General features: G+C 39.0%; 2 protein-coding genes across 4 annotated transcripts in view; one reads left to right on the forward strand and one right to left on the reverse strand.

Annotated features, from left to right (window-relative positions):
• Positions 1-9,871, forward strand: part of MARF1 (meiosis regulator and mRNA stability factor 1) — a 41,583-nt gene extending 31,712 nt beyond the window's left edge. The window contains exons 28-30 of one of the 3 annotated variants that reach the window (XR_012625215.1): positions 1,090-1,244; positions 5,434-5,594; positions 9,655-9,871. Coding sequence is in view for 1 of the 3 variants with exons in the window: in XM_074840575.1 (XP_074696676.1) it covers positions 1,090-1,128 (39 nt within the window). In the remaining 2 variants the exon portion in view is untranslated. Of the gene's footprint in view, positions 1-1,089; positions 1,522-5,433; positions 5,595-9,654 lie in introns of those variants that run through there. The other 2 variants (XR_012625216.1, XM_074840575.1) reach the window with 2 other exon arrangements.
• BMERB1 (bMERB domain containing 1) overlaps positions 1,665-18,171 on the reverse strand; it is a 53,409-nt gene continuing 36,902 nt past the window's right edge. The window contains exons 3-6 of the mRNA XM_074840578.1: positions 11,532-11,605; positions 8,312-8,426; positions 6,588-6,670; positions 1,665-5,154 (exon numbers count right to left, since the gene is read on the reverse strand). Coding sequence (XP_074696679.1) covers positions 5,042-5,154; positions 6,588-6,670; positions 8,312-8,426; positions 11,532-11,605 — 385 coding nt within the window. The 3' untranslated portion in view covers positions 1,665-5,041. The remainder of the gene's footprint in view (positions 5,155-6,587; positions 6,671-8,311; positions 8,427-11,531; positions 11,606-18,171) is intronic.

Consider the following 18,171-nt stretch of genomic DNA (forward strand, 5'->3'; position numbering starts at 1 on the left):
CTGTACTGCAGAGTACATATTCTCTGGGTTGTCTGTGTAACGAGTTTGTGGTTGTCTTTCTACTGTGAGAGATAGCATGTTTATTGAAAAAAAATCTGAACTTGATTCCTTCAAATACCTTTTTTGTAAGAAAAATATTTTTCTTGATAACCAGAAACATTTTCTGTGGTAATTGTTTACCAGTGAGTCTAACTTGCAGGTTGTCTATTCGTTCTTGGCTGGAATTTTAATTCAGTCTTAACTGTAAAAGAAGTCTGAGATCTTTTTGGTTTTGGAGCCAGTAGTTAAACTCTTACTTTCCAAGAGCTGACTCTGAAATGCCAGTACAGATTTTAACTGCTATAGAGGCAGGGACTATGGATAAAGATACGGGTAGAGTATGTGTATTCTACACATCTTGCGTAGAATAAACTCAAACTCACAATTTGAGGTAACTGATTTCAGTCTGCTGTAAATGTTTTAGTTCCAAGTGGCATGGTTTGAGATCAAGCTGAACAGAATATTGGGAAAACTGTTCTCCTTAACCATCTGCTTAGTTGCAAATGAAAACATGCTCTTGTGCCTGTGTAGGAAGACTAAGTGTGACAAAACCTGAATCACGCATGAACTTATGGTCACCAGCCACAAAGATGAAAGCATGCTCTAGTTACCTTTTGCAGCCCCACGTTTCAGCCTGCAGTCAAATGCAACTTAATATTGTTTTTTAAGTAAAGTACTAATCTTTCTGGAGGATGGAGTGGGTGCATTTGTGAAAGTACTTGTTAACTCTTGTTAACTGTGTCTTGGTTAACAACTCATTTGTAACTTATCACTAGGGTACAACTAGGCAGAGAAAGTCTGGATGATGCAATCTGTCTCCTGTGTATTGCTGACTTCTGATTTGGGATTCCTCAGCTGGCTGCAGGTTACACTTTAAGCTTTCTGTTGAGCTGAATTATTTTATTCTGGGAGGTGGGGGAGGAGAGAAACTTGTTTTCCACACCTCTTGTTCAGATGATATACCATTGCTGTTGGATATTCCTTAGCTGACTCTCAACACTAAAACTTTGTTAATACAGATTTTGACTTCATTGTGTTTGCTTCCCACAGGAGGAAGGTTGGGGCAATGTGAGCAAAGCAGGAACATGACTCAAGTGCATCTAGGGGTGGACGTCTATCTCATTTGCTGTATCTGGTCATGTAGTCTCTGGTCCCTGAGATCTCCAGAGCCCTACACTTCAGGTAGCATCTGTAAAACCACTCTGGTGAGCAGACCAGACAGTGCTTTTTTTTTTTTTCTTTTTTTCTAACTGCTGTTAAGTCCTTCTGGATTGGCAATGATTTTGATACTCAACTATGTCGGGACCTTTATCTTCTTAATGTAGAGCTGGGAACTGTCTTCTAATCTGTTCAGTGCTCTGGGCTGTAGTGAGGTTTCAAGTCATCTAAAAGCATTATGAGATTGACGGGTTTGGTGGGTTTTGTTTGGAGTGTCATGAGAAACTATGGTTTTTTTCAGTGAGATAAAATCCTTTATTTTTATTTCAATAGCATCACTATCTTACCAAGTTATTCCTTTCTTGCAGAATAATAACTCTATTATTTTTGAAAAGTATAGCAGCACAGTAACTACATCCCACTCTACTACACAACCACTTCCTTCAGTAACAGGAAGAAACATATGCTTAGTATAACACAGCAGCTTAGTTTATTTGGAAATATGTTTAACTTTGCTGAAGAGATTCAGTAGGCCTAGGGGAAGGTACAAGAGAACCATTTGCTGGTAGAATTCGTGATTGTACAAATAGCACTTCAGCACTTTTTTTTCACAGTAGACCAAGATCCTTTCCTAAATATAGCCATGTTTATCAGTTCATAGAGGAAACAGTGTGTCAAATCCACCTTTAATTTTCTTCTTTTCTGATGCCTTGCCTTCCTTCTGAAGTGATAAATAGCTAGGATTTCCAGAAGAGATTTTGGGTGCTTCAGTCAACTGATGTCCGTCTTTGCAGATAGTAACAGGTATTTGAAAATCCGCTCTGAAATGATGCCAGTTACTCGATGTAGTCACCTAAAGATACTCATCTGATTTTCTGCTGATTTTGCATATGGGGATTGCATACTGAGCTATGTTCATAGGATAATGAAAGTTAAAGTCCCTCATTGTTCCTGAGAATACTCAGTGGTTTAGTCTGACTTTTAAAAACAAGGACCAGGAGTTTTACACACCTACGTTTAATTTGTTTAATTACAACCATTATGTTTGAAGTAAGCCATTAGGGCTCTGCTGTGTTCTAGATGGACAACTTTGGAAGCCAGTGTTGAACACAGTTAAGGATCTGACCTCACAGTCTAAAAAATCCAGGACTTTATTGCTAAGCAGCATCACTGACCCCTGTCTGAAGGAACCACTGATGCACTGCAGGAAAGTTGTTCAAACCCACCCAAATAAAAACAGAACTGAAGCATTTGCTAATTGAAAACAACAAACTTACAGAAAGAAAACTTTTCAGCTGAGCCAAGCTGGAACTTCTGAAAATGAAGTTCACTCTCACTAATACTGCTGTAGTTCAGGTCCCTTTGGGGCACTGGCTGCCAGTGCCTAACTGTATACGAATATTATGTATTCATACTTGCTGTGTTCTCTCTTCTTCAGTTTAATGGAAGGAGGGGGCTCTGTAGCCTAGTTGTGAGTGTTGCATCCCAGAAATGTCTAGCTCCATTTCCTGTTAATGACTTTTTTCCATACAAACCTATATTCTACCAATTTCACTTTTCTTCCCAAGGGACTGTAGATTCTGTGCAGCATGCGGGGATAGCCCCAATCATCAGCTCAGCCTGGTTTAAACACTAATGTGTATAAGTCGCCTATTGCCTTACAAAAACTGTGTGTGAAGTCCTTCAGAATCCTTTAATTGCCAGCATTCACAATACTTGGTTGTAACAGTTGATTCTCTTAAGGCTTTGTTTGGTGCTCCACTACAGGTTTTTTCCTAACTTCCTTTTGCCTTTGTTAATGGCACTAACACCTGCCTCTTGTCTTAAGATACTGATAATTCCTGATGTCTTAATTGGATACCAGCAACTTCAAGAGGCTATTGAATTTTACAGAAGCCAGTGAGTGTTTCTTCCCCTCCAGCATGTATTCTCCCTTAAAAGCAGTTTTCCCCATAACTCTGTTAATGTATGCAGGTGCTGTACAGAGTCCAACCCGTACCAGATACAGTAGATATTAACAGCTACGGAGCTTAATGTGATGTTGTATGTATCAACAAGGATGCAATAACTATCTATGCCTCTTCAGCCTTTGGATATGTTTTGTCCTCTTCCCTGTGTCTTTGGTCAAAATAATTAAAGTGCTTCATGTCTTGGTGGAAGCTTTTTGTGTTTTTTTTTTTTTTCACCTTGATCTTTAAACCTTAAGGAACTTACTGACATAGGTTCTTTGTCTCAAGTGAGTCTGCAATATTGAAACAAATGATTCTGGAAATGCAGATGTTCTTCATCAAATCAGTCCGATGCTAGGGATTAGGTCTTATTTGTACAAGAGTAGTCTGACTTCAGACAGTGTCTATCTCTTCAAACCTTAACTAGATACTTTCTCTCTCTAAAAAATATTACTGTTCATCCTTTTTGGGTAACTGCTGTTAATTTGTTTTTTCTTCCTTTACTGTAACTGTGGTTCCTTTGTATGTAAGTGCACACTTCACTTAGCTGGCTTTACAAAATGGAAGTTCCTCTTGAAAAAGTTTATTTTAGGAACTCTTTGCTATCTGTTTGTTATTTCTAAGCCTGAGATTTTTCACATTAGATCCATGTACATTTATTTTACTATTTACACCTATCACAGTACATTTATATGGAATACCATCACACAGACAAACCAGCTACTGACAGCTAATATAGATATTAAGATTCCACAAGGCTTAATCTGCATAGAGACCAGAAACACATTTAATGGTGAAACACAGATAAGTCTTTCTGTATTTCCCTTAATTTTAAACCCATTTGTGTAGAATGTGATCCTTCTACCACAAATACCTACTTCTGGATTTGTCCATTTGTCTTGTGGCCAATTTGTCTTGGGTGGCTAGTGTCTTCCTATGCTTGATAGTTTATATTTCTTATGGTCATGAAATATGCAATTAATAGTTGTTTTAAGCATTGTTTAAATATTAGTTAAATTTTGTTTGTCTTCCACTCTCCTCCCAGCAACCTACCAGTGACAAATAATCTCATACTGCATGTAATTTCTAATAGTGGACAAAACTCTCTGGGTGAATATTTCTCTGACTTCATGTGAGGTGGCGATCTAAAAGAGGAATGACACGGCTTTGGACTACATCCATCTATTGGCAGATTACTGTAACTGTGCTTGCTAAAGCTTTACCAGAGACTTATTTTCCCTGGTACAAGCAATATTAATTTGACTTGAGTAATTCAGAAATCATATGGGATATAAAAATCTATCTCTACTTGCAGCATCCTCATCACTGATCCTCATTCTTTAGAAAGAATTGGAAGTGAAACTCCACAGCAAAGTAGTTGAACATCACGCTAATTTGATAATATTTTTGTATGCAACATAAGTTATCCTAAAGTTGCTTCACTTGCCAGTTGCACTATATACAGCATTGCTCTTGTGGCTTTTGTTTTGAAAAGCAGCCAAAATGGGGTATTTCAGCAATTTTTTTGAGTGCTGTTTGTCAAGGGGGAAAAGTGTACAACAAATTCTTACAAAGTGATGGCCTATTAAAATTGCTGGTTTATGCCTTACTGGATGAAATGTATCCTCTTTTCACTTTTATCACTGGGGTGTTTTTGTTGACTACTACAGATCTTTTCTGGTCACCGGACAGCCACTATATAGATTTCTTTTGTTTTTAGGCATGCGTGTTGAGCGATCCATGCAACAGTGAAGAACTTGCCATTGTACATTCCATGTATTACTGTTGTACCAGTTGCTCTTGATTCCATTAGCAGGATGCTGTTAGTTCCCCTCACTCTACAGTTTCATTCAATGAAAACCTTTGAAAAGACAAACATAGTAGAGAGCCCAGAGCTACATGATGTTGCATTGTGTGGCCCCACAACAATCTTTAATAATAGCCAATCCTGCTTTGGCAATGGTGGGCTTGCTTGGAGGAGGTTCTGCCTTCTTTTCTGCTGGGCTGCCTGCAATGTTCAAAACAGGACACCATTAAAACCACGAGCTGGTCAAACTTTCTATTTCTGGCTTAAAGAGTGCAAGCCTTTCCTGCCCTCCCCTACAACACTGAATTTTTTAACCCCTGTTTGAACAATACGTCTAACACTTTGGTAGTAACCAAGCTGGTATGTGGATTCAGCCTGCTCAGGAAGTCTTATCTCTTCAGGGAAGGGAGTTAAGAGGAAGTATTAAGAATCCAGACATCCCAACAGGAGGGTAAACTTCTTTCATCTTCTTCACTCCAGGTGTTCCTGTTCACAGCCACAGGGTCAGATAACAGGTCCTTCCACAGAAGGTCATCTTACTGTGTTTAAACCCTAACAACTAAGGAGTTGAAGAACAAAAATATTACTAGAGTTTATTCTCTCATCAACTTGGATGTCATACTGAGGAGAACAAGATAAAGGTAGGTTTTAATTTTTCAGGGTGAAAAGAATCTTTAACATTGCATTTAAATGCAATGACATGAAGTAAACTAACAAGGGAGACAAGTCATGCTCCCTATGACTAAAAGGGCATAAATAATTAGTGATCCATCTTAAAATGTCTCTGTCAAGCTTGTACTTGAACTTCACAGTCATTTCACATCCTTCTGGAAACTCTTTAGCAAGATCATGATCTGTGCAAAATGGCAGCGTGTTTGGATACCAACATCTTCCGCTGGTGGACCAAATGCACTTTCTAAGAAGGGCACCACTCTCACTTGACTATCTCCCTGTCCAAGAGCTCAGTTTGAGACAGGTCAAAATCAACCTGTTAACTTTTAGAGCTCATGCTCTGACTGTTTTGTTTGAAAGTTGCAGCTAAAAGCTTCCAGGGGATCATGTAATCTGCATAGTTTCTGAGAAACTCGTGTGATTGGAGTTCTGTCCATAAGTGATTGGGGTTGATGTGATCAAAAAGCCTATTTATGCTGGTAAAATGTAAGAAATTTGGGGCAGCTGTGGAATTTTGCAGTCTTTTCTCTAGTTTCCATTTTGCCTGCAGTAAAACAAGCAAACTTTGTTTCAGGTATCCTAGCATGTATCTTAAGAGATTTTTTTTCTCAGTTATTTTTGCAGAACCAGATGGGAAAACTATTGGCAAAAATAAATCTAGTTGCTTACTAAAGCAGGTTGTGGTAATATGTATTCAAATATACTTTGCATATTTAAAACATACAAAGCAATTTTAAAGTGGCCATAGATGACTTGGATTTAGTTTTAAGGGGTAATTGGGCATCTGAATTCTAAGTGGCCAGCAATTGCTGACACACTGTCCTGTTTCAGGGTGATCTAGCTAGATAAACCTAGCTTTTGGCAGAGGCTGGCCCAGCATGGCCTTTGAAAATTATCTTTTATACAGTTGTCCTTGGAGTTTTTCCTATTGTTCTTGTTTTTCTTAATGTTTAGGAACTCACTTGTAGGAGACTGTGTTGCTTTGTCTAAGGGTTTTAACTTGGTGCGAAGGAATTCAGCCATCTCTTTGTCTTCTTCTTTCTCTCTGGTGGGGGAAAAAAGGAAAATAAATCTGTTACAGAAATAACAATGTTTTCTCTGTAAATGGGACAGTAAAAGCCAGAGTAGCTAGGATCAAATCACTAGTAAACAATTCACTTCTTTATTCTTTTTAAAAACACTTAATTTTGCTGCTTATTAAAGAGCAAAATATTTGCTTAGATGAAAACAGTACCAAACTTCTTGTAGAACCAAGACACAATTTTCCCCAAGGTTCTTTACTTCTTTCTGACAGCGCTGGATTCCTTATATTCCCTAGTCAATGGATTTAAACCATAATGTATCACCTATTTCAAGTTGGCCTCACAAGTGCTTCACAATGTTTCCTCTACAAAGTAAAACAGAGGATACATATGGCTGTGATAGTACTGCTTATTTTTAAAGGCTGCCTTAGAAGACTGGATCTTGTGGTCTTCTCCTGTTTGTGTTTAGCAAAACCAAGTATATTTCTCTCTGCATGAAGATGACAGCATTAGGCCCAAAATAAAAAGACTATGTTGCAAACCTTGATTGTATCCATTAACCATATTTACATGTTAGTTTCTTTGCTATTTTGTTACTGAAACACTGAGTGCACTGAGTGAATATCTCCATTTAGAGAAAAAGCAGATTTTCTTATCAAGACTTTTAAAGAAAAGTCTTGGGTTTTACTGCAGATGTGAATTGACACTAATGTATTCACATTTGCATAGTGCATAGCAGTACATTTTCAGTAGTCTACAATTAAGCTTCTGTATTGTCTGGCTGCTGCTGCTGAGGTTTTTGCAATTTTCACATTGAACTAGCAGTTGAGAGCTCTGCATTACATTACTAGCCCAGGCTTCTTGTCAGCTGCTGACTTTGGCTAGCTCTCTTTGATCAGCTGCAGGACTCTGGCAAGCTTTCTTCTCTCCTGTCCTTTGCTTGCTTAGAATTTAAATGTGTTGGAAGAGATACTGTTATTTGGGATAAATGGATCGATGAGCCTTGCATCTTTACTGTTGAAAGAGACAGGGGAAGTAATAGCAAAACTACTTGTAGAGTGTTGGGATCTCAGTGCAACAGCTGGAAATCAACTTTTGAGGAAGATCAAAGTTTTCTCAGCAACTTTTGGCTAAGATACCAAGATGAAACCATTCTGAACTCACTTATGCTTTAGGTTAGTTAGACCTGTGTTAGTGATTGCATTCTCTTTTTTTTTTTTTTGCTGTGGCAGGGTGAGAATAGTAGTAATAAAACCACATTAATAACTTGTTTGGGGGGAAGAAAAAAAAAGGCAGATTTTAGATGTCTACAAATATGCCCCTTGTAGAATTCCGTTTCATGTCTTCTCATGTCAAGGTAGCAGCAGAAATCCTCCTCTTTTTAATGGTAAATGCCCAGACACTTTCTGGTAGGAAAGTAAGAAACCAAACCCTGCTGTAATCATGAGATGACTAAATCACTAATCAGATAAAGAGTCACAGAAGTGCAGTAATCTACTTCTCATGTTTTTCCTATGGAACCAGGAGAAGACTTTTAACTTGGTAAGTTGTTTTAAAGGACCAATTCTCTCTCATTTATGTGAATGTAAATTCTGTCACTCGCTCCAGTGTAGTATTAGACTTGTGAAATCTCATGAATAAGTTCAGTTTCTTTTAGTTCTTACCGTAATCTCTCCACCTCTGCATCATCTACAAGAAAATCTCTTTTTTGTACCAGTCTATGGATCTTCTGAATCAGTTCATCCTCTCTCTGCTTCTCCATCTTTGTTTTTTCTTTTTCTGGTCAAAAACAGAGGAGATTATTACTTTGGATTCTGTGGGGTGGACATTGCAGATGTCTAGGAATGAACTGCTGATTCAAGTCAATGGTTCTTCAGCCCTGAGTCACCAAAACCCCAGCAAGTTCTGGTCACTGCCTCTTTTCTCTCTCCCACTTGCTGCTGTTGTGTCTGATCAGCTTAATGGTCTGGAGACTCTGGGGGGCTTGCCAAGCTTGCTTTTAATATTAAATTACTCTGCAAGACACTGCTTTGAATTTTTTAAAGAGCTTTGGTAAGAAAACAGTCCAGGATGCTTCATTAAAATCCATGGTACAAACTCCCTTTGACCACAGGAGCAATGAGACTACACCAAAAGGAACTATTTCTCTGTATTTCATTAACAGCTTTGGCTGTTGAACACTTCTTTTCTACTCTGGTAAGGCAGGTGAGCTGCAAATCCACACAAATAGCATAAATTGTAAAATGTGGAAAAATAAATGAAAGTGTTTATTTTCTCTGTGCTTCAAAAATACAAGTAATTAATGTATGTCCTTGTTAAGTGGCCAGTCTGTAACAACTAGGCTGCTATAAACAACAATTTTTGTGACATGAAAGATGTGCCTGTCACAAGCTAAAACTCATGAATGTTAAGGATTACAGAGCTGTAGTTTAAGGCTATAAAGCAAATAGTGAAGACTGAAATCTTTAAAACTAGCAAGGAGAGCAGAGATGAGAAAGCCAGAGGCAAATCCCAGCCCACATTTCCTCAAGAAGCTGAAAATTTTGACTAGCTGAGAAGATACTTTGCATTAAATCAAGAATTTTGGTTTTGAGCAGTAGAACTGTGCTTAGAGAACCATAAAATAAAAATACAATAAGAGTTGTGGGAAGAAGGGCAAGCTGCTTGCAGTCTGATGCATCTAAGCTATGTATGTCTGTTGATTGAACTTAAGATATTTTAAACAGCTAAATAAATCAGACATTTGAAAATATTTAATACAGCTTAATTTTGGATCATGGGCTTTGGGACGTGTACTGCTGGGAATTTCTGCAATAAATCCATTCTTTAGTAAGGCAAAAGCACCTTGAATATATTTTCAAGACAATGAAATTCTGTAAGTCTCAATCTCAAAGTCATACTCCTTGGGGAATTTTAAATTATGGTCTGACAGTAGCAGAGGAAATAATTTGTAACATAACATAAGGCTGCTTTGTCTAGGATGCATTTTCTGTGTTTTATCTTTTAGAAATGATAAAGGAAGGTGGTTATTGACTGCTATGAAGATTTCAAGACCTCTGCGTTGTTACCTATAAAGAATTCCTGTGATTAATGCTAATTTGCAGCAGAGAAAAAAGGAGAATGCTTAGAAATCACTGCTTTTTCTTGCTTTGCCTCTTACATCTGTGGAGCAAGGGATCTCCTCACTACTGAAGGTAGAAGCTACTTTCCACTTCCTTTCAATCTATCCTCTTCTCAGATTGAGGTGTGCTCTCCCATGATATCTTCCGGGAAACTGCCTGCCAAATACATGCATCCTCAATTGTGGCAAAGTACTGCATGCTCTGTGTACTAACAGACTGATCCCATGTCTACTGAAACCAAAGACCAGGTCTCACTCTACAAGTCTCTATACTAACAGGAAAATTATGATAAAGACACTATGAATCAACTCATTTCTGGAAAATGTTTTTCTAGGTTAGGCACATGCTGTGTCAGCACTTAGTTCTGTGTGAATGCCAGCAGCTTCTTCGTCTTTAAGACAAAAGTATTCTTATGAGTCTGCCAAAAGGTGGTGCTGCTGGAACTGCACGTACTTAATTCTTAAGTTGGAGATTTGCTAAGTGCTAAGGAGAAACTTCTGTCTGTAGATCTCTGCTTAAGACTTTGTGACTGGAAAATTTTTTTTAAAAAAAAAGCCCACCAAAAAAAAAGGAAACCAATCAACCCTTACCTGTAAATTAAAAGTATGGGTAGGAAAGCTGCAGACTAGATGAGGCAAGGCAACGGGAATAACTCAGATATTTTCTAGGATTCATAATCCTTTTCAATACTGTTTAAACCAGTAACGTACCAACAGTGTTATTAGAAATTAAGAATGTGACCTATAAGTAACTAAGCATAAAGAAAGAAAAAGTAAGAAAGATTATGAATCCACTTTTGTTGGGTGCAAAGAAAACTGGCAAAGTTCTTGTACAACTAAGAACATGTGGCCTCAGAGTAGACCCCTGTTTCATGAGTGACCTTCTCTCTCCTTTCTGGGCAGAAAGTTGTCCTTTAAAGTTGCACAATGAAATGTGTGTGTGGGGGAATGAGTATAACCAAAGGAAAGTAGGAAGGTAGCTCCAAATTATTTCTGAAGGGTGCCAGAGGCCGTGCAGTAATATCTAGTGTAAATGGCCCACTGCAGTTGCTAAGTGTTTTGTGGGATCTGCCTGTACGTTTTCTCTTGAACAGAGCAGGACTGTTGTGGATGATCTAAAACAGCAAAGCTGTAGTGAAGCAAAATCACCTATTGATTTCAGCTGGAGTTTGGAGTTAAGGACTGCAAAACTGCCCACATCTCTGTCCCTCCTTAGAGCAGTGAATTTGCAGAGAATTAAGGCAAAATATAAAGCAGATATTTGCCCCTTGATTTTGCAGAAACCCATTTTACTTTATTCTAGAAGGTCAATTTAACTACAGGTGTGACAATGAATTGGTGTACCAAGGAAAAAAAAATACCACATTCACAGTGATGGTTATAAAACCCCTCTCCTTTCTCCCTTTCATCTTGGGTATCTCAGCACTCTGTCTTTTCTACCTGACAATCTCTGTGCCACTTGGTTCCCTAGAGATTGCCAAGGGAGTACAAGAACTAAGAAATGTGCACCTTGTTTGAGTGATACTTGCAGGGTTGCTGCCAAGGGAGCAGTGAAATACAGCCTGAAAAGAAATTTAGAGACCAGGAGATTAAAGGTGGGAAGGAAAATGGGAAGAAAAAATAAGGACTAGAGGAAAGATATATGAAACTCAACCTTGGGGGGATACTTCTGATTGTTAGGGACAGAGGTGTGTTCCCGACACCTCCCCCACCCATGCATCACCCAAGCATTATCCTTATATGGGGTTGGAGATAGCCATTACCTGGGACTGCTACCAAATTCTGCAGCTCTTTCTTAAGGTTCATAATGTCTTTGCACAGCTGGATGTCATCCATCCTGCAGAAACAGAAAAAGCATGGTCAGAGACATGCAAACTCCATCCTGTGTTGATGGGATTGGCCAGATCTCATCTGAATATATGATACTGTCCCTTGCCTGGGACCTGTGCATCAGCTTGAAATGCAGAGATTTAACCTTGGGATGCAGATACTGTTCATTCACCAGTTTTAACAGACAGCAAAAGGTATTTAATATTAAATGTCTGTTGAGCCCTTGATTACTTGTCTTACTGGGATCTAATTTGTCATACCTGTTACTGCATATTATTTCAGATGCCTTTTACTTTCTTGAACATCACCAAACATTCTGGAATGGGCATCTGTATATTTAATAGTCATGAAAAAGACAGGTGTGCCATACGGCACATACTGCAGCAACAGTTTTTCACTAGGGAAAAGAGCAAGGCTGAGAATAACAGGGAGCCTGGGAAGGGGCAGCAGAAGCCCACACATTATTTGGCACAGCCAAGACAAGGCTTATATTTCACTACCAACTTTTGTTGTGACCTTACTAATAACTTAGCCCTAATATCAAAGGTCTGGAAACTGTCATAATTCAGCATCTAACTGTTTTGAAGTTGTGCCTTGGGTGAATGTCTTCTGTGGTTGATGTGAGTGCTTCAAATCCTTGATGTGTGCAGAAAGTCCATTAATATTAAGTCACAGAAGACATCTAAAAAAAAAATCTGTAATGTTAGCAGAAACTGCATGTTCAGTTCTTACTGAAATTGATACCTATCCTGAGAGCTGCTATAATGAATTATTCCCCTAGAAGCTAGCTAGCTTCCTGACAAATGTTTTATTTTGGTGTCTCAGCCATATTGGCAGCCAAGGCTCAGGTGTTGGTTCTGAGGGCTGCATCATGGGCTTCTGTTTTGAAATCACACCCTGAAGAATAAAAAAAAAACAGCCTTTGTGATTAATTGTACATTCTTCAACTTGGATGTCACCAACACTATCCTTGCCCACAGATCTCGGCGTCCTTGTTTTATAATCCTGTGCCTGAAAGGTGGATTGCCTGTTGCCTAAGTACCTGAAAGTAGCTGAAGTGCTATCAGAACATGGGTAGTCACAGTGGTATTTCAAGAGAGGAAACCCAAGAGATTAAAGTGTGTGTACATGAGAGTGAGCACACAAAGGATAACGCAGTCAAATTATTGAATTAAGTGAGGAGTGAAGAAAGTAGGTGTTTCTGGCACAAAAAAGATTTTAATCACAACCTAAGAGCTGTTATTCTGCCTGCTGCCTCTGCATGGGATGCAGGTCTCCACAGGGAGCTGTCCTTCAGCTGCTTTGCTCACCTTATTAAAACATGTTGATCCTTTTATTATTTGCTGCTTTGGTTAACTCCCATCTTGCCTGTTCTGCTACTTTCATTGTGCATGGTAGGATTTGATAACCTTAATGGTCTTTTCCAACCTAAATGATTTTATGACAGCTATTCCTGCTGCCTTTTTACTTCTCTCTTCCCAAAATATGACAGTGAAATACCTCTGGTAATAATTTTTCTTGCTGACGTCTCTTCCTTGTTTAGGTGCCACTGTCACCTCTCTGGGGATCTGCTCTCCCACCATACATCTGTCTTGTAAGACTTATTTTTATTAGGAAGATTAGCATGCTAGCCTCAGGGCTAGTCTATGGTTCACTGCTGTATGTGTTTAGGACACTTGGAGGCAGAGACATTTCTACTGATGATTATTCTTGCTTGGGCTCCCCATATTATTCATGCTGATCACAAGCAAAACCTGTTATACTCTTGAGATCTATCATGCTAAATGCTACTGAAATTACTTCTATCAATTAACAATCTTAAACACTATCCCCTCAGGAGAATCAATATTCAAAATGGGCTGGGATACAAGCAAGGCTTATAGCTCCTTATCCATTCGATGTTCATGCAGTTTGGGTGTCATTAATATAATGAGTGTTAATATATTTGAGGAAAATGACCACGGTTAACAAAGATGACAGTTTATTGGCTAGAAATGTTCAGTATTGAACTGCTGTATTCAAATGATATCTAGGGGCCAGACCCTCAGCTAGTGAAAAGAACACTGAGTTTCTACAAGAGAGATCTCCATGACATACAGATAGAGGATATTCTTTTTTTCTGTATCGAGTAGATTGCACTTCATGCTGGGAAGATCTGAGAGATACTAATTAAAATACTTCACTTTATCAGTTTTGTTCCCTGCCCTCAAGGAACTTCTAAAAGCTAATGCCACTGCTCTTCTCTCAGGATTTTCAAGAATTTAAAATATTGGCAGTATGTTCCAAGTGAGTAAGATCACTGATGTTCAGTAGTCCCTACAGCCTCTATGCTCAATTTGTGGCAAAGGTGCTGGCCTCATTGCAACTGTAGCTGCAATTTCTCCCATTATTTTCACTCTTTTTTAATCTGACTGCAGAGCACATAGCTAGCACTCTCCCTATACATTCTTAGCATCTCTTTCTCCTGAGACCTAAACTTTGTCCCTGCCTTGTAACTCACAGGAGAGAAGTAAATAAGTGGCCAAGCACTTAAGGGCTGTAACAGCTCTGTGACAATCTGAATTCTGAAAGTCATAAGCCAGATAACATCCCTGGAGTCCCAGCTCTCTAGCGTAGTGCATTCTGATGATGGACAAAGACTAAAGCCAACATCAGTACCAATCCCCTTAAGCACATGGACCATCTTTCCTCCCATCTGTGTCAAACAGCCTTTGTGTTTCATCCACTCCATGGTGCTGATTAGGAAAAAAAATAAAAAATAAGATATGGTTAAATGACCAAAGGAGGGATATGGGACATATTCATAAAAACCATGTGAAGGCTTCATCCATCTGATTTAATTAAAGTAGGAGGTGTAGTTGCTTGTAACTATAAAGCACATCACACATCTGCTAGTAAACAATACTGAATGTAGGGCTATGATTGCTGTCCTGGGCAAGAGTCACCTTGTTGCCCTCAAAGAAAAGGGAAGAGGAGGAACTCCTGGGAAAGAAAGCTCTTGGAAAGCCATTCCATTTGTACTGGTACTATGCCCCTTGTCTCTTTTTCCCTTTATGCTATGGTTCTTGGATGTGAGCAGCTACAGGAGGCCCAGGAGAAGTTAATACTGCTTCTGAAAAAAAAATCAAATCCCAGTGGATTTCTCATCTGAAAGCTGGATAGTCAGCAGGGTTTGACTGAGAAAATATTTGTATTACTGTCAGACCTCTTTAGGAGGTAAAAAGAGCTTTTGGGAATCTTAAAGAAAGGAGGAATCTGCAGAGTAGAGAAAACAAAACTCCTTTGGGTCCCCTAACCCTCTACAGAGAAACTGGAGAAACACGCTCAGTCTAATTCTGCAGCACTTTTTCTCCTACAAGTCAGATTTTTCAGAGTGCAAGATGGGCAAGAGGACAAGTTACACAGACTATTGTCCAGCTTATTTAAGAGCACTGTTATGCTCCCTGTGCATCTGGTGCTTTTCTCGAAGGAGAGCAGCACAGTGTGGTTGGTCTGTGCAGAATGCAATGGCTTTTTCCCTATAGATACAGTATGGTATAGGGTACTGAAATGACACCCCCTAGGGCTCTTTGTTATCTGCAAAGCTGCTTGAGACATTTGCATAACATTTGCAGTACACAAACAACCTTCGCCCAACTCTCTGTTCTCTGGAATAGACAGTACATTCTTTCCAGTCCCTGTGAATTTGTTTTTGATGTTGCAGAAAAAAAACAGCAGTAAAGCAAACAGCAGTTACAATATGTCAGGTTTTCCCTCAGAGCTGAGCTTTAAATGTCTGCCCAGCAATCTTAAACATTTGAGTATGATAAAACATTTCTTAGTAAGAGCCCAAATCCATTTCTGGAGTAATTGCAGTAGTACTGAACTAGGGATGAATTCTCAGTGTGCTTTCATGTATTCCTGACATACTGTCTGCAATTCTGCTTTTCTGTTTCTTGATGGCTTATGGCAAGAAACCCTCTGTATGCTTGGAGATATCACATAAGCGTGTATTATTTTCTCTCTTGGTATTTCAAGCTATATCATCAAAACCTAAAAACAGACTCTGTTTGCCAAAAAAAAAAAAAGATAAAATAGCTCATAATGAATACACAGCATGAGCAAAAGATTTGCTAAACATGTCACAAAATGACAGGAAAATAAGTGGGTCGGAAGAGTCTGCAGTAATCTGGCACAGTGACTCAGCCCCAATATGTGTTTCTGTGGTCCAGTTACCAGGAGAAGAATGCTCTGAGTGCTGTCATTCCCATAAGATTCACAAGTGAGGTGACAGCATGAGTCACCTCTGCTGTGCACCATCTGGACTGAGGGGGAGCAGGGCAAGGAAACAGAGGAGAGAGAGCTCCTATTCAGCTGTGCCCTGTCAGGTCTCGGAGGCTGTGGAAGATAATGGCAGACAGGACTTAAAAAAGAAACATTCTCTACTGGGCACAGAAATGTCTTGATTTGTTTCAACAGAAGTTATTCAGTAACAGTTAAATTTTTCTGTGGTCTTTTCAGCTGAGGAAGAAAACCAAATTCCCTAGTGTAAGACCTAGGTACCATCTAGAGCCATGAATAGAAAAAAGCAAAAATGATAGTAAAAGGCACCAGGAAAATCACTAAATGCTCACCTTAATGGTCAGCCAAAGAAAAAGAGATGGCCAACAAGTTTGTTGAATGCTTAAGATTTAAGAGTAAAACTATTAGTAACAGCTACATAAGCATCAGATATCTTTTTTTCATTGCTTTCAGGACAAGCAGAGCAGTTCAATGTGTCTAGAGAGCTGCTGCCTTTGCTGAATGACTTTCAAAGCTAGAAATAGATCTGTGCTCCCTCTAGCATGTCTATAAGAGGAGGTCTGAGATTATTTTCTGCTATTCCATTAAAGTGCTTGAAGTTAAAAAACGAATGTAGAGTGGTTTGGTTGGTTTCCTTCCCTCTCTTCCAAGAGGCTTTGCAGGCATCTAGGTGATTTTTAGTTCTGTCTTAATATATTCCTGTCCCAGAAGTAAAATGCTTGTAATTGCTAAGAGTTTCTGAAGAGTTTGATAGTGCCAGTCTAGGAGATGGCCTAAGAATCAGATGTCATGCTAAGTCACGAACTGACATGATTATATGTATCTGGAAAAGGTCTCAGTATAGGGATAAGAAGATCATCTCCTTGGTGGTGTCACTAAAGAATATGCTGAACACCAGCCAAGAGCAGCCAGTAGTGATGGAGAAATTTGGGTGATTGAACTAAAGAGCTGTGTAAAAATACAAGAGAATTGCTCAGAGAGAGATGGTAATGTGTTGTCAAGCTGCAGATTCATTAAAATAAGGGCTGAGATGGGGAGCAGGGTCATCAGTGGAGGCTGCCTTTGAGGACTGCAGGTGTTTAAGGCCTTGCCAAAGCTGCGGGGAATCTGGAATGGTGAGAGTATTCTGGGAACAGAAGAAAACAAGAAGTTTATGTATACCCCTCCTCTACATTTGACTTTATTTTTGTCCCTGTCAACTCATCTTAGTTTCTTAAAGCTTCTAATTATAAATCTGTGAAATCACAGGCAACATTTAATGAATATAGCACACATTATCTGAGTCATTATGGTACGTGTTTATCACCTTGTTATTTAGCTCAGCACCTGGTGCTGCTCAGGCTGGAGGACACAGAGCTGGCGATTAAGATAACAGATTGCTGACCAGCATGCTTGGCAGGTCAGGTTACAAATTGAAAGTCCTATGATTAACTTTAACTATTAAAATAAGTGTATTTATCTTCTCTTGTTAAAAGTGCTCTCCAATGGAGGAACACTGGATAGAAGCACTGGACTGCAACTTGTGAAGTAATGTAATTCAGCTGTCGTTTCAGACAATTGAAGATGGCAGAACTTGACAATCTCAGTCCCTGGAGGTCATATTTAAGGCATATTTCACAAATTCAGAACAGTGTCTAAAGAAGCTGTCTGTATTTCATTCTCACTGACATTGTTAAATTCTCTTGAGCTTGGCCATCTCCTCTGCCAGTTATGAAGTTTTACTGTCAACTTCAATAGTAACAAGTGGAGCTTTCGTGGAAATGCCCCACTGTGGAGGAGAATATTTCTCTACGTGGCAAAAATTAGTCAGAACATTAATTTGTCTAAAAACATACAATAGAGAAGTTAAAGTTAGAAATATCCAACCCTATTGCAGTAGCATACAGAAGACTGCATGTAAAAGCATTGCGCCAATTTATGTGCATGGTTCATTTAAACTGGTCTGGTAGGGGGTTTTTTTGTTATTGGGCAGCAGAAGTGGGAAACTCTAGGTTTGGCTGTGTATTGTCTTCTAGCAAAATCAATGATAAAATTTCCTTCTTAATTTGCCTCCATATTTGACCTTTTCTTACTTTTAAAACCAGAAGAACAACTACTTGGTATCAAAGCTGAAAAGAATATAAAGGTATCTGGTATAAAATTAAACACTGAGAGTCCATTTCAGGACTTTTCAATTCACTGTTGAATCATCACTGATCTATACTCTCCTATTTACAGCAGAAGGCAAGTGAGAGAGACCACCACAGGTCAAGAGTTACACATTATTACGGAGCATCCTTGCCTATAGGAAGA

Source organism: Strix aluco, chromosome 15 (genome assembly GCF_031877795.1).
Source record: "Strix aluco isolate bStrAlu1 chromosome 15, bStrAlu1.hap1, whole genome shotgun sequence".
NCBI classification, from domain to species: Eukaryota; Metazoa; Chordata; class Aves; order Strigiformes; family Strigidae; genus Strix; species Strix aluco.